At 44.8% G+C, this 16,823-nt stretch overlaps 1 protein-coding gene across 1 annotated transcript in view; it reads right to left on the bottom strand.

The window, feature by feature from the left end:
• Positions 1-40: 40 nt before the first annotated feature.
• The window catches only part of RNLS (renalase, FAD dependent amine oxidase), a 280,392-nt gene continuing 263,609 nt past the window's right edge, over positions 41-16,823 (bottom strand). The window contains exon 7 of the mRNA XM_049646052.1: positions 41-1,138. Within this exon, the coding sequence (XP_049502009.1) occupies positions 1,085-1,138 (54 nt within the window). The 3' untranslated portion in view covers positions 41-1,084. The remainder of the gene's footprint in view (positions 1,139-16,823) is intronic.

The raw sequence follows: 16,823 nt of genomic DNA on the forward strand, positions 1-16,823 counted from the left end.
TATATATATATATATATATATATATATATAACATGAGGGAAGGATGAACATGAGGGAAGGAAAGCAAAAATAATATAAAAACAGGGAGGAAGAAAAAACATAAGAGACTCTTAAATACGGAGAACAAACTGAGGGTTGCCAGCGGGGTGTTGGGTGGGGGGACGGGCTAAATGGACAAGGGGCAACAACACTCGTTGGGATGACCACTGGGTGTTATATGTAGAATCCTTATTGCACTAGATGCTAACTAACTTGGATATAAATTAAAAAATAAATAAATGAAAGAAAAAAATCGGCAGAGTGAAAAAAGCTTAAAGCCTCAGAGCAATGCCTGATGCTCATGGTAATGTTAGCTATAGTTACTATTAAGAAGTTGGGTTAAGGAACACGAAGAGAATATGAGTTCGAGCAGGTGGGGTAGGAGTCGGGTGCAGAAAAATCACATGGTGGTTGGAGCGGGGGAGGGTGCGGTGCTCAACGTCTCTGAATGCCTAGAACACCTTTGTTCATCAAAGTAAATGCTAAAATCCCAAACCAGCCAGGTTTTCGTATATTTGGATTTGAAGAATCGTTATTATTCTTTCTACTAACACTGTTGGCAATAATATTATCCCAATCAAAAGTGGATTTACTGGTAAGCTAATGAAGCTTAAGTTTTAGTCTTTCCCCATTTGGGAGAACCCCTTCTAAATTTATTTTCATATGTATTTTTTTTAAAGAGAGCTTTCCACCACAAAAGCTATAAGCTTCGGCACCACCGCTCTCCCCACCCCCCGCCCCCGCCCCAGCCCCAGCTGGATCTGCCCGGATCGCAGTGACTGGGTCAGAGGGAAGGATGGGTAGGGTACCAGGTACAAGTCAGAATGTCTGAGTTCAGGCCTCAGCTCAGCCTTTTGCTGCCCGGGTTACTGTAAGCAAATTACTTTCACACCCTGCACAGTTAGTACGAGTGGTTATAACCGGCTGATCTTTCCCTTTTGAGAAAGAAGAGGGTCTTGGGTTGTTCGCAGGTGATCTGAGGAATTCTTCAGTCGCCCCTTTAAGACTAGCGTCACACATTACTGTTCTTTGAATCCCTTTGCCTTCATCTCCCCAGCGGCTGGCGGCTCGTGCTGGAGAAATTCGCATAGTAAACATCCTGAAAATTAGAGAAATGATTGTCATTTCTGGGGTTTTCTTATATGGGGTACTCTATTGCCAGAAGATGGGCTGGTAAAACTTGGTTTGCATAGGTAAATTCTGAATGCTATTTATTTATTCATTCATTCACTCATTCATTTGTTCATTTATTTATTTATTTAACCAGGCTGAGGACCCAGGTATCTGTGAGTCATGAGAGCCCTTGGGTAGGCAGGCAAGTCACTTCCCAGGAAAGCTCACCCTCTCTAAGCTTCCCCGCAGGCTCCCTTGAGAAGGTGAATGCCGGATTTGTAGCAGGTTTATGCACAAAGACCCATGAAGAAAGAAACACAGGGCAGTGGAAAAGAACCCTCGAGGCTGTGTCCTCCAGAGCTTTGAACCTCAAATGGTAATGTCTGGGTCACCGAGGAGGCTGCTCCCAAAATAACTCCCCTGATTTCTGGCCAAAACAGAGGACTTTTCTCCCTCTACGATTAACGCAGAATGTTGGATGCCCAGCCGTCCCAGAATGCTTTGCACTCTTGGCATTTCTAATTCCATTCCTTTTTAGAGTGGTGGAATATTCTCTTTCAATCAGGCCAGCAGCCTAGAAGTTGGGGGTGAGGCTTGATCTCCCAGACAGAAAGATGCTATTCTGGTCTTACCAGGGTTTCATCATGTCACAGTTCAGACCCCAGCTTTCAAGGCAATCTTGTTTCTTTTAAACACACACGCACAGCTCCGTGACAAACGACTTCCACTTTAAGAATACCCACAATGCCATGTGTGCTGCTGGAGGAAGGCAGCTGGCCAGTGGCCAGGTGCTGCCCTGAGCAGAGCGGGGGCACAAGAGCTGGGCCGTTTCTGCCTGAGTCACTCCTTGCTCGCTCGGCTGATCTTTGCTCTGGTGCTCAAAGGGCCGGCCTGACACATGCTCAAGGTTGCATGCTCTGGCTCTTCCTACCTCCTGCTCCTTCTTTTCTTCTCGCACGGATGCCAGCCCTGCATCACTGTCTGGAAGCTCTCCCACCGGCATCTCACGGCCTGCTTTTCAGAACGCCAAACTGATCCACCACAAGTTCTATTTTTAATGAATTACAAATCTCACAGAGCGAAAACCCCGACAGTTTGGCAGATATTTGAGGATACGCTGCTGCAAAGCCAAGAAGCGCCAGAGCAATGCTATGTTGGGTGCAGGGGTTGGGTTCCTGGAGGAAAACACGAGTGGTGTCTACTCCACACCTAAGTAGGAAGAGCATGTAACCTACAAACTGTAGAAATCTGAACAGTACGGTCAGACCCTCACATTTTGGCTTTGAGCACGTTTTAAAAAAGATGATACCATACGCAAAAATCAATTCACAATGCATGAAAGACCTAAACGTGAGACCGGAAACCATCAAAATCCTACAGAAGAAAACAGGCAGCAACTTCCTGCTGCAGCAATTTCTCACCAGGCACGTCTCCAGAGGCAAGGGAAACAAAAGCAAGAACGAACTATCGGGACCTCGTCAAGAGAAAAAGCTTCTGCACAGCGAAGGAAACGATCGACAGAACTAAAAGGCAGCCGACAGAATGGGAGAAGATATTTGCAAAATGACATATCGGATAAAGGGTTAGTATCCCAAATCTATGAAGACCTTATCAAACTCATCCCCCCCCAAATAAATAATTCAGTCAAGAAATGGGTAGAAGACAAGCATAGACACCTTTCCAAAGAAGGCATCCACATGGCAAACAGACACATGAAAAGATGTTGAGCATCACTCATCATCAGGGAAAAGCAAATCAAAACCACGATGAGATACCACCTCGCACCTGTCAGAATGGCTAAAATTAACAAGTCAGGAAACAACAGATGTTGGCAAGGATGCAGACAAAGGGAAACCCTTTCGCACTGTGGTGGGAATGCAAACTGGTGCAGCCACTCCGAAAAATAGTGTGGGAGTTCCTAAAAAAATTAAAAATAGAACTACCCTACCACCCAGCGATTGCACTGCTAGGTATTTATCCAAAGGATACAAAAATGTTTATTCAAAGGGGCACGTGCATCCCAATGTTTATAGCAGCGCTATCGACAAGAGCCAAATTATGGAAAGTGCCCAAATGCCCATCGACAGATGAATGGATTGAGAAGATATGGTATGTACACACACACACACACACACACACACAAATGAAATCTTGCTATTTGAAACAACATGGATGGAACTAGAATATATTATGGTAAGCAAAATAGAGAAGGATAAATATCATATGATTTTACTCATGTGGAATTCAAGAAACACAAACAGATGAACATGGGGGAAGGGAAGGAAACACAGGATATCAACAGAGAGGGAGGCAAACCAAAAGAGACTCTTAAATACAGAGAACAAACTGAGGGCTGCTAGAGGGGAGGTGGGTGGGGGATGGGCTGACTGGGGGATGAGCGTTAAGGAGGGCACTTGGGATGAGCCCTGGGTGTCGTACGTAAGTGATGAATCACTGGGTTCTACTCCGGAGACCGATACTATACTGTATGTTAACTAACTTGAGTTTAAATATATAAATTAAAAAAAATGTTTTAAATTAATTCATTAGTTAATTAAATGAATAAAAACTAAAGTCTTTTCAAAAAAAGAAAAAGAAAAAAAAGATGACCAATGATGGAAAGGAGGCCTGAGAAGAAATGGGGAAGAAAAGGGACGTAGGGGCACCTGGGGGGCTCAGCTGATTAAGGGTCTGACTCTTGATTTCAGCTCAGGTCATGATCTCATGGTTCATGAGATCGAGCCCCATGTCAGGCTCTGTGCTGAGTGTGGAGCCTGCTTGGGATTCTCTCTCTCTGTGTCTCTCTGCCCTTCCCCTGCTTGCACTCTCTCTCTCTATCTCAAAGTAAATGAGTATTAAAAAAAAGAAGAAGAAAAGGAAATAGACAATCCGGATGTGAAGACTGGGAGGGGCATACGTGATCCAATAACCTCACAAGGGGCTCGAGGCCACACCCGCAAAGGATGAGAGTGGCCACGGCTGGACTATTCTCAGAGAAACTTGTATCTTAAACATCTTGGGAAGGACACCAAATTCTATGGGCTGACAATCCAAAGGGGAAACTTTGGGGTAAGATTTGCTCGTAAGCAGAAAACGTTCTGTGAACAGTGGGCGGTGGGATGCCTTAAGGATGACGCCATGTTTTATTAAGGGCTTTTCGTAGGCTTTTAAACTTTATTTTTATTTCTCTATTAAAGCAACACTCATTACATCTCTTCTCATATCTGCCTCCAGTTCTGGGTTGGATTATCTCGGTACCTAACTCTACGCTTGAGGGTTTCTCAATGGAAGCGCTACTGACACGTAGATGAGACCAACCTTTGTTGGGCAGGAGAGTCCTGCACCTTTCAGACCGTTGAACATCTGTGGCCCGTGTCCACTAAATTCCAGGTGCGTCCCCACCAACCAGTCCCTGGGACAACCAGAGAGCATTCCATATATTTCCAGATGCCCTCCCCTACCACGTTCGGTTGAGAAAAAGAGCCCTTCTGTTCTTAGCGCCTACACAGTGCCTACCACATAATGGCTGGGCATGGCTATGGCATTAGGCCCACTGGGGCTTAAATTCCATCTCTGCCACTTTCAAGCTAGTCTGACATTAGTCACCTCAGTTTTCTTACCTGTAAAATGGAGAGAAGAGTACCAATGAGACGATGTGTGGAAAGCTGTAGGTGGAGGGCCTACAGGGACCACTACAATTACTACAGTATTGTTAGTGGCCTTAACCTATAGAAACCAGAAGCAGCAGACTCTTCCTTTCCAGGAGTGGCTCCATAATCATTGCATCAACTAGAACTCGTTCTGTCACAAGTGACTTAAATAAGCGAGCTCAGGTTGGCTGAAGCCAAACAAGAAGTTACGGATTCTAGCAGCTATCCTGTCTGTCCCCGGGGCTTAGCACGCAGGCCCCTCCAGACGCTGCGGGCTCGGGATAGGAAAAGCAAGGGCATCCAAGCAAAGTCTTTGGAAGGGAAGACAGTACATGTCAGAGAGATAACTACCAAAGGTTCACTGGAGTGCGAATTGTTGGGAGTCTACAATCACAGATGAGTGAAATTCAGGAAGGCCTATCCTCTTTGGGGAAAAAGCAATCTAGTGCAAACTGCAGGTGAATCCGATATATCAGACTTCTTTGGACACTTTAAAAAATATTTGGTAACCGTGAGATTGAATAAAATGTTTTCGTGCCCAAGACTCTAGTTTGGCATTCACAAAAGACGGACGTGAATCGACAGTTCTCTGAATAAAGAAGTATTTACCAGGGACTCCTGAGAACAGTTTCTCTGTATGTAACTAGGATTAGTCTACTAAACTAAGGTCGCGTGCTTGAAAGCGTTTTATTAGTTCTTTTTCGTCCCTCGGTTTCCTATTTTTTCACTGCTTGTTGGATGCTGTGGCAGAAAACCAAAGGGACAGTGACATTGGCCAAGTCTCAGTTGTCGTTCTCGTCCAACCCCAAACCAGGGCCCGGCCTAGCTCACTCCTAGAGGGGGTGTGAGCTGCGGCAGGGGACCCAGGGTTCCCTGGGTCAGATGCACTGTTTGGATGCACTTGTCCCGCAGCGGGCCAAGGACAGAAGCCACGAACGTCTGAGGGGCGTTCCCAACAGTCACAGTGTTCCCGAACCAGGCCGCGAGGTCCTGAGAAGTCCCCCTTATCGGTGGTGGCTTCCACTGTCCTTTGAGGGGCCCCGAGGGGAACCCAGGAAGGCCTGTTTCAACCCCAAGAGTCGCTCCTCCCGTAAGTGGCTGACTTGTTTACATGACGAACAGAAATTGTTTGAATTGCGTCCTAAAGCAAACTTTGAAATCGCTTACCTCACCGGACTCCTTCATGCTTCTGAAGGTGCAGGGCTGAGATGAGGCCCCTACGCCGGCTGAGGACAGAGGCCTTCCAAACTCTGAGGCCATTTTTAGATTCTGGGACCCAGATGACCTCTTTGACGAGACGGGAGAGGAGTACGACATGACAACATGACGTCTGTTTCTACATATAGAATCCCTCTCACCCTGGGTACTCCTTGCTGTGTCTGTCCCTCACAGATGCAAATTGGACCCATCGGACCCCTCCTGTGGTCAGGGTCTCCTTTCTATCCCGCGGAGGGTCCCATTTTGTCTTCGGGCCTCCCCCCACCGCTTTGTTCTGAGGATGGAGCGGCCTTTGCCTCAGTCTTCAGGTCAGGCACTTTAAGGGCAACTTAGAGGCCAACCTTGTTTGTCAGATACGGGTCCCCTTCAGCCTCACTTGCCTGTCTTGGGCCTCAGGGGTTCCTAAACGGGAAGTGGGGACCAGGAGTCTCTCCCCTGTGTGCTGTGACACTGTCTTGAGAGGGGAGCCCGTGCACTGATCTGCCTCGCCCCCGCCCCGGCCCCCCGTGAGTCTGGTTCTGCCCAGCATCCTCTGAGGCATCCTCGCAGTGCCCGTCCTACAGCAGACACTCTGGAATGTTTGCTGATTTAACCCACCACCCGAATCTACGGGCCGGAGAGGGCCTCGTGACATCCTGCCAGTTCATTTTTTGCCAGTCGGTGAGAGACCACATTTTTGAAATACTCACGTCTCACCACTGGATGACCATCCCAGATCCCAAGCAAACACCTTTCTGGATGACCCCAGCGGAACCCCAGGAATGAGCTCACTTCCCAGAAGGGTTTCTCCACCTAAACATCAAATCCTTGCTTCGGGGAAGCAAACAAGAAATTCCCTTGGAATGTCTCTCCTCGAGCTGCTCGAAAGCCAGGCTTCTGCGTGCTGAGATGCCTTCCGCGCCGCTCGCCCATAAACTCCTCTTGGCGGGCTGGTGGCCCGTGTGATAGTCTGAGGTCTAGCAAAGATTCAGCTCTAAGAGGCCACCGAGAGGTCACGGTCTCAACGATTTCCTCTGTTAGTTATCTCTGGCTTGCGGTGTGGGAGCCTGCCTTTGATAGAAGGCATTTCTACCACAACGGCACCAAATCAAGCATTTCAGTGCTTTGCTTTTTTTTTTTTTTTTACGTTTATTTATTTTTGAGACAGAGAGAGACAGAGCATGAATGGGGGAGGGGCAGAGAGAGAGGGAGACACAGAATCCGAAACAGGCTCCAGGCTCTGAGCTGTCAGCACAGAGCCCGACGCGGGCTCGAACTCACGGAGTGCGAGATCATGACCTGAGCCGAAGTCGGACGCCCAACCGACTGAGCCACCCAGGCGCCCCTCGGTGCTTTGCTTTGAGGTGGAGAAGGGACGGCTTTTCCTGCTGCGTCGTGTCACCGAGTAAATTGGGGAGTATCTCACTCTGCCCTGTTCGGCTGAGCAAATTCATTTCTGCGGCTTCCCTGGAGGCGCTTCTGAGACTCAGGGCCGGAAAGGAACCATCTCGGCGAGGTCGACGGTTTTTCTTTGAGTAATTCCTTTTTCCGTTCTCTAGGAGGCACTCGTTCGGCCCCGAGATGGAGAGCAAAGAGTTTCTCAGGCCTCCGGGGCACGTCTCTGCTTCCCAACCCGGTTCGCGACTCCCCCACCACTGCCCTGATGCGACCCAGGGCCTCCGCCGGCCGAGGCAGTCTTCAGATGCCTTCTTGGCGACAGCGGGTCTTTGTGCAGTGCACGTGTCACCGGCAGGATCATCCCCCCCCGTCTGGTCAGCTCAGCAGGCTCTTGGGTTCCCAGAGCCCCGGGGAGGATTTCTCAAGCTCGTTTCATGTGGGTTTTTGCACCCCATCCTGTTGCGTTCTGATTTCAGACGACTGCTGTCTCTCCTCTGGGTCGGATAAGCAGGGCTTGCGTCTGACTGTGATCCGACGTGAGGGGCCCGAATCAAACACCCGGCACCGTGGCCCGGGAAATTGGTCGCACGCATTATGCGCTCTGTTCTTGTTCCATCGAAAAGCATCCCAGCCAAAGGAAACGTTCGGTCCCTTTCTGTCCGACGCTCCACCTCTGCCCCAGGGTGCTGGGACAGAGATGTGCTGAGCGGGGCGGTGTCCATCACAGGAAATGACAGCACACGGGCTGGAGACGCGACCACCTGTGGGACAGGACAGCTCCGGGCCCTGCCACAAGACCGGGCAATGCACAGTGACGAGGGTGTGCCCTGGGGAGTCACATTCCCGCAACAGCCTGCCCCTTCTCAGGGCGGTTGACGCGTCCCAGCCTCTCAGCCCGTCCAGGTCTGGACAAAGGGAGAGCTGTGGGGACAGGGGCAACGGAGGACAAGGGCAGGGATATATTTCACGGGCCATAGTTTATAGCAGTGCTTTCCTATACGAAACCTGGTTTACATGGTGACCGAGGGCACTGAAGCCAACGCATTACGCAATAATGGCCACTCTTCACCATGTGTCAGCATTCTTGATCTTTTTTTCTCTTTCTGTTATTTTAATTAAAAAAAAAAAAAAACCTTTTTGGCTCATGAAATTGCAATTGCGAACCACTTCTGAAACAAAGCCCATATTTTGAAAAGCAACACTGCCTTAGTGTATGTGGAACCTTCCTGTGATCCGGGTCCCTGGGCCCTTCTCCAGGGATTCTAACTCCGTCTCAGGGCCCCGAATCTGCATTTTGTGTTAGCCTCGCTCGAATAGGACGGTGGTGAGGGCAGGACATGGCTTTGATCTCCCATCTTTCCCAAGTGTTCTGAATGGAGAGCCAGGTACAGAATAGTCCCTTGACTGATGTTGGTTGAATAAAAGAGCGATGGAAAAGCAGGCATGGCCTGGTGATTTCGATCCACGTCCTAGAGGTCACTACTGTGTTCGATATGTCTCCTAATCCTCTTCTTTGTGGGGTCACATTTTATTGGACCATAATTTCAAGCTTACAGAAACGAGGCAAAAAGAGGACAAAGATGTCCATGTATCTTCCGCCTAATTTTCTAGTGTAGCCACTTTTCTTTTCCTTCACCCTCCCTTTGATCCGTCCGTCTAGCTATCTTTCACCTGTCCGCCAATCATCCATCACGTATCAGTGTAGCTATGCATCTATCAACCCATCTACGCACCTATCATCTATCTGCTTATCTACTGTTTTTTTCTTCCGAACGGTCTGAGAGTTCATGGTGAACAAAACGCCCCTTAATTGCTAAATATTCACTATGGACTATCTAAGAACAAGGACATTCTCTCATGCAGGTTACAGTGTGAGGGCCTCTAGACCGGAGGCCTAATGCCTTATAACTGGAGAGTGGGCAATGCTGATCTTCGGGTGACTTCAGCCTCCCTCCCAACCCCCTCCAGCACAGCCCCCCTCATTGTATCTGTATTACTGCCTTGGATTTTATAATGCAAACAGTCAGATGATCTCTAGACTTCTGAGCCTCAGAATTGCTTTGAGATCCCACGTGGAAGCAGCCTTACGTCTTCTAATCTGGGATTCTCAAGTGCAGAAATTCTCTGACTGCCCTTGAACACCCTGGGGAAATTCAAAGCAAATGCAAATTTCCAGACCTCAGCCCTGAGAGCTCCAGTTCAGATGGATGGAGGTTTGTGCCCCAGGAAGCTGCATTCTACCCCCGCCCCCTCCTTTGTAAAAAAAAAATAATTAAATAAAAGAATGAAGATCGAAATGTCTTCTGGTCTGAATGTTACCTATTTTGGGCTTTCTCTCTTAGCAGCGTATCGTAAGAATTATTCCAGGTAGGCACATTTTCAAGTGACTGCATTAAATGCCACTGCTTTGATCTATTGGAATTTATTAAGTCACTTCCAATCAGTGTTTACTTGGGTTGTTTCCAGTTTTTCACTATTATAAGTAATGCTGGAAATACACATATTGCCAACAAATCAATGTCTACATCCCTGATTATTCCTTGAAGCCAGATTCTTAGAAGCATGATTACTGAGTCAAAAAACATGCTTAAGAAACCACATTTGATACATGCTTCCAGCTCACTATGTGGAGAGGCTGTGACAATTTTAACTTCTGTTAGTTTTGATCTCCTTTTAGAATTTAGTAATTTTTAAAAAGATGCCACTTTGCATTTCACTGTGGTTTTTAACCTGCATGCTTTTGTTTACCCATGAAGCAGAACATGATCTTATATGTGTGTATGTATATGTGTGTGTGTGTGTGTGTGTATACACACGTATATATACACATATATTTGCATATAAAGTATTTACACACATGTACATTTATATATATGTGTACATAGACGTGTATATATTTTTATCACTTACTAGGCAAAACATAGTTATATATATTTATATGTGTGTGTATTTTGTTCCTCTTTTTTTTTTTGGCCATTTCTGTGAAATTGGCTATTAAGTAGAAAAGAACTATAATGAGTCTATTTTTCTGCTGTAGAGAGATGGTGTCATTCTCATAGATTTGTAAACATCCTTCTCCCCCTTTTATTTTTTTATTTTTTTTTAATTTTTTTTTTTTACCGTTTATTTATTTTTGAGACAGAGAGAGACACAGCATGAACGGGGGAGGGGCAGAGAGAGAGGGAGACACAGAATCGGAAGCAGGCTCCAGGCTCCGAGCCGTCAGCCCAAGAGCCCGACGCGGGGCTCGGACTCATGGACCGCGAGATCGGGACCTGAGCTGAAGTCGGACGCTTAACCGACTGAGCCACCCAGGCGCCCCATCTTCTCCCCCTTTTATAAGAAATATCCATTCTTTCCTTTCCTTTTTTAAAGACTTGTGGTAAGATACACACACCATAAGAGGGACCGTTTTTAAGAGTACAGTTCTGTGGCACTCAGCACCCTCAGGCTGTACTGAGGCCACCACTGACGCCTACCTTTTGTGCTTCTCCATCTCCCTAAAGAAACCTCTGTACTGTTCAACCTCAGCCCCCATTCCTTCCTCCCCGCCTTCTGCCGTCTGTCTCTGTGAATTTGACTCCACTAGCAACCCAGCTAAGTGGGAGCCTGTATATTTCACGACTGTCTTAAGTCACTTAGCATAATATCTTCAAGTTTGCACCCATGTTGTAGCGTCGGTCGGCGTCCCCTTCCCTTTTGAGACTTCATGATATCCCGTCGTAGGAATGCACCACGTTTTGTTCATTCATGCCTTCATCCATCGATGGAAGCCAGTGGCTTCCACCTTTGGGCTATTGTGACTGAGGCTACTATGAACCCGAGTGTAGGCCTGTCTATTCCAGTCCCCGCTTTCACTTCTGGGCATATGCCCGGAAGACGGGTTGCTGGGCCATGTGGTAAAATTCTATGTTGAAATTTTTGAGGACCCACCATGCCGTTTCCCACAGTGGCCGCGCCATTTGACATTCCCACGAGCAGGGCGGGAGGGTTCCAAGTTCTCTGCATCCTCGCCAACACCTGTTGGTTTCGGTTACGTTTTGCTCTTGTTTGTTTGTTTGTTGTTGATAATAGCCATCTAGTGGTTGTGAAGGGGTATCTCACTGTGCTCATTTTCTGTTTTGATCAAATGAAAGATGACAGCTTGCCCTGATTTCCGGCAGCCCAATGGGAAATTCATTCTGTCATTTGGTGGGGGTTTGCAAAGGTTGCTCTCCCTGCTTTCTAGAATCAGGCCAGCGCTTGGTGCTAGGAAATTAGAGGAATGGTCTCTAACTCAACATCACCGCAATGCCCTGACGGCTCCCTGCCTACCCTTAGGGGCTCTTTGCTTCCAGGGAACATGTGTGGGCAGGGTTCTGGCTCTATAGGTGGTCTTGCTATCTCCTTGAAGACCTACCACCAGGTAGGTTTTCCAATCTCACCCCCAAGCTGGACCCACCTATTTTAATTATGGGAAAATTCATCAATTGGCTTTAAGGTACTCCAGATAATGTTTCTCCTTTATTAATTCTCAAATTGTTATTTCAAAGAGATTACGGAAAAATAAAGCCTACTCCCTGGAACTCACAACTCAGTTTCGATACAGTTTAACATTATGTCTTGTAAAAACGTTTATGCTATGCAAAAGAGACACATGCAAAGACAGTTATTACAATGTTTGCAGTAGTGCAAATTTATTTATTCATTTTTTTAATGTTTATTCATTTTTGAGAGACAGAGCACGAGTGGGGTAGAGGCAGAGAGAAAGAGAGAGGAAGACACACAATCCGAAACAGGTTCCAGGCTTCAAGCTGTCAGCACAGAGCCTGATGTGGGGCTCGAACTCACAGACCACTCCAAGATCATGACCCGAGCTGAGAGGTGGGACCATGAGAGGCTTAACCAACTGAGCCACCCAGGCACCCCTGTTATAGTACCAATTTAAAGCAACTCAATGTCCATCTGTGGGGAAATGGATAAACAAACTCATATATTCATAAAATGGAAGCCTGTAAGGTAGTGAAAGTGGATGAAATAAATGTACGCAAACCAACAGAGAAAAATATTAAAAATATAACACAGAGGGGGCACAAAGTTCTAAATGACTATATACAATATGCCGTGATTTAAAAACTAAAGGAACGTTACCAGATTTTTATGAATACATAAAGTCAAAATATAAATATATGGGAGTATGTAAATAATTTTAAAAACAAAATAAATAATAAATAAGGTAATAAAAATTTAAATTATGGGAATAGTTTCCTTGTGACAGGAGACACTAGGTAGGAACAGAGAGATGGGACTTGTGTTTAATTTGTATTTCTTAAAAAAAAAAAGAAAATACCAAAAATTTAACCTTGGGTAAGAAGTTTATTTTATATTAAAGATATTATACTTTTACTGTAAATCATTTTAAAGTATTCTTTTAATAAATGGTCTGTAAACTTTTAGTCTTTTTTTTCTGAGAGTTTTAAATATTTGTCTATATTTTTCCTCTTTTTTTTAGGGAGGACGCATATTTGTTTATCTTTATCCACTTAATCCATCTGGAAATTATTGTAATGCAATGTATATCCAATGAGGATATAATCACATTTGATTTCTCTTTTCCCCTTCCTTCCTCCCTCCCTCCCTCCCTCCCTCCCTCTCTTCCCTCTCCCCCCTTTCTTTTTCTTTCTTTTCTTTCTCTTTCTTTCTATGAAATAGCTAGCCAATTTCCCTCAAATCATTTGTTAAATTATTTTTCCTTTCTCATTGGTTTTGATTGCTTCCTTTATCACATTGAGTGCTATTATAGCATTAATTTCATTGATTTGTGTCATTTCGAGAACCAATGGTAAACTTCTTTATTTAATTTTACAGTATGTCTTAATATCAGCTGATAAGTCCCATATTTATGACCTTCTGGCTCATAAACTATTATTTTCACCTGTTAATTTTTCTAGATGAACTTCAGAATTATTTTTTCATGTTAAAAAATTCCATTGTGATTATGTGGAATTCATAAATCAATGAGAGGAAAATGAAAAAAAAATAATATCCACTATTCCCCTTCATGGACATGACATATCTTCCTACTTATTTAAATCTTTAAAAATATTTGGTCAAATTTTGAGAACATTTCCTCTTATAAATTCTAGACATATCTTCTTAGAGATATTCCTTTGTATTCTATGCTTTTATAACATTTTTACTTTTCTATATTTATTTAAACATTTTTAAAGTTTATTTATTTTGACAGAGAGAGCACATGTATAGCATGGAGAGAGGCAGAGAGAGAGAGAATCCCATGTAGGCTCCATGGTGTCAGCGTAGAGCCTGACGTGGGGCTTGAACCCATGGACTGAACCGTGAGATCATGACTTGAGCTGAAATCAAGAGTTGGATACTTAACCGACTGACCCCCCCCCCCCCCCCCCCCGCCAGGAACTCTGACATTTTAATTTTTTAATGTTTATTTCTTTTTGAGAGAGAGACAGCATGTGAATAGGGGGCGAGGCAGACAGACAGGGAGACAGGATCTGAAGTGCGCTCCGTGCTGACAGCAGAGAGTCTGATGCGGGGCTCGAACTCACAAACTATGAGATTATGACCTGAGCTGAGTCAGACGCTTAACCAGTTGAGCCACCCAGGCGCCCCTCTACGTTTTTTGGTTAATAAAAATATGTACAAGATACATTTGCCTTGATTATTATGGCATATAGAAAGCTACTGATCTTTGAATATTTATACTTCAGACTCTCTAGCCACTTTCCATTAATTTCAGAAGTTAGTTCGCCTGAGTTTTCCAGGAGTATGATCATATTGATGGCACTCATAACCATTTTCCTTTCTTTCCTTATGCTTACACTTGTTTAAATATGTTCCATGCCTTAATGCATACCCTAGGAATTTCAAGATACTGATGCAAGGATCTTTTACTTCTCTCCAATTTAATGTAAATGGTTCTAGTGATTTGTTCTTAATTGTGATGTTTGTTATGGCCTTAAAATAAGTCTTTATTCCTTTAAGGTAGCATGCCCCTTTTCTGAGTTTATCATAAGGCTTTACCAGTAATATATGTTAAGTTTATGACATAATTTTTCAGCACCTACTGAAATAATTATAAAGTTTTTATTATTGCAACTATTAATATGGATTATTGCATGAATGGATTTTCTAATTACAGGCACATTCTGTTAGGTCTTTTCTATACCATAGAGCTAATCTGTCAGACTGCTATTCATCCAGGATGGTCACTTTTCTCAACAGAGTGACACTTGCCAATTTTTTTTTTCTCCACAATGGTCTCTGTATCATTAACATTTTGTTTTCTGACAAGCTTTTGGTTTGCAGCAAACAGTTTGATTGTCGTCCAAAGGGTAAATAAACATGACTCATTGTAGTGGTTAAAATACATTGTGCGAGTTTGAGGTTGGTGACTGTCTTACAGAAGTACAATAGGTCTGACTCTTAACACCTCTAAATCAATTCCAGTAAAAGAAGACCGAGGAAATGAAAATGGAAGCCAATAAACCTTCGTTGCACAATGGCAGAATTTGCTGCTATGGGTGCTTTACTTATTATTTGCACGGGGAAAGTATCACTTCTCCTGCTCTGGCACACGTTGTGCTCACACAAATGTGCCAACTACACAGGCCATTGTCCGTTACGTGGACCATTGTTAAGTGTTGTACTTCTAGAATAGTTTCTCTTGGGTTTCTTAGAATGTAGTGCTCATTTTCACTTAAACATTTTCTTCTTTTAATCTTTGAATTATTCAACAAAAATGTATTCAGGGTCTACTCTGTGCCCTATTGTGTGCTGGGTCCGGGGGAAACATTTTAGAAACTTTAGACATGATCCCTCTGGTTACAGAACTCGCTTACATATCCGTAAGTAAGATTCAAAGTTTTTTTCATGCTCATTATTTGTACCTTGTCAGAGTTTATCAATTGTTACTTTTCTGTGTCTTTTGTTACATGTTTTAAGTACATAATACAGCTTAATTGTTGACGGTTTGAATGTTCTAGAACTAGTCATTCAGTATGTGCCAGGTAGGATTCTGGATACTGGAGATTCCAAAGTGAAGGAAAGAGACAAAAATCTTTGTCCCCATGGAGGTTACTCTATTCTTTTTTTTTTTTTTTTTTTAATTTTTTTCTAACGTTTATTTATTTTTGGAGACAGAGAGAGACAGAGCATGAACAGGGGAGGGGCAGAGAGAGAGGGAGACACAGAGTCTGAAACAGGCTCCAGGCTCTGAGCTGTCAGCACAGAGCCTGACGCGGGGCTCGAACCCACGGACCGCGAGATCTTGACCTGAGCCGAAGTCGGCCGCTTAGCCGACTGAGCCACCCAGGCGCCCCGTGGAGGTTACTCTATTCTAATGAAATCCCAATTATGCCATCAGCACAGAGACTGATGTGGGGCTCGAACCCACAAACTGTGAGATCATGACCTGGGCTGAAATCAAGAGTTAGACGCTTAACCGACCGAGCCACCCAAGTGCCCCGCTGTGTCCTTCTTGTACGTCAGGCTCTGCTTTTGTGGCTCCCGTAGTTCGAGTGGCAAGTGGATGCTGAAGGAGTTAAGTACACATGTGATCGGGATCACCAGGATGGGAAGATGAGATTGGCTCAAGGAAAACAGGGTGCCATGTATGTTAATGAGCACGGGAAAAAGCCATAGTAGCATTTATTCATTCATTCACTCAAGAGTCAACAAAAATTTCTGAGCTAAAATGACTCTGAGCCCATATGTACAGTGGCAACTTAAATACGGTCCCTTGTGAGTTTCCATAAACACTGACGTGGCTTCCTAGCCGGGTCTAAAGTGTCTATACAACCTACAAATGCAGTGGTGTTTATGAGAGAAGATTGTCGTCCTACATCATATTTCACTAACGATAATAGTAATACTAACAGCTAAAATTTATCGAGCATTTTCTACATGCAGGGCATATGCTAAACCCTTTACGTGTATATTCTGTAATCCTCAAGAACCCTAAAGTAGGTAAAATTAATATCTCCATTTGAGCGATGAACATCCTGAGGCTTAGACGCCTGAGAAACGGGTCCAAGATCACAGCGAGTAGGTGGTGGGTTTGAGATGTCATGGATCCACCACAATGTCATGGAACGAGCTTCAGTTTTAAACGAAGGTCAGGGACAGGAAATGAATCTGCATACTTCGCCAAACATGTTAAGAATGTGAAATAACTCTCTCCCGGTTTTCACAGTGTTTCCGAGTAAATCTCCAGCAGAATCCACCCCAAGCATGCAATTCTTTGCATGCAGCCTACATAGTCACGAGGGACAAGACATTGTTCACTGCAGAGAACGCTCCCACATTTCGCACCTGCCCTACTGCTGGTAATGACCTATCCTGGTTTCTTTTCAAGGACCGCATCTGAGCAAAACACCTTTTCCCCAAGCAACAGGTGTCTGCGTACCCACTGGA

The sequence above is a fragment of the Panthera uncia genome, chromosome D2 (assembly GCF_023721935.1).
Source record: "Panthera uncia isolate 11264 chromosome D2, Puncia_PCG_1.0, whole genome shotgun sequence".
Classification (NCBI taxonomy): domain Eukaryota; kingdom Metazoa; phylum Chordata; class Mammalia; order Carnivora; family Felidae; genus Panthera; species Panthera uncia.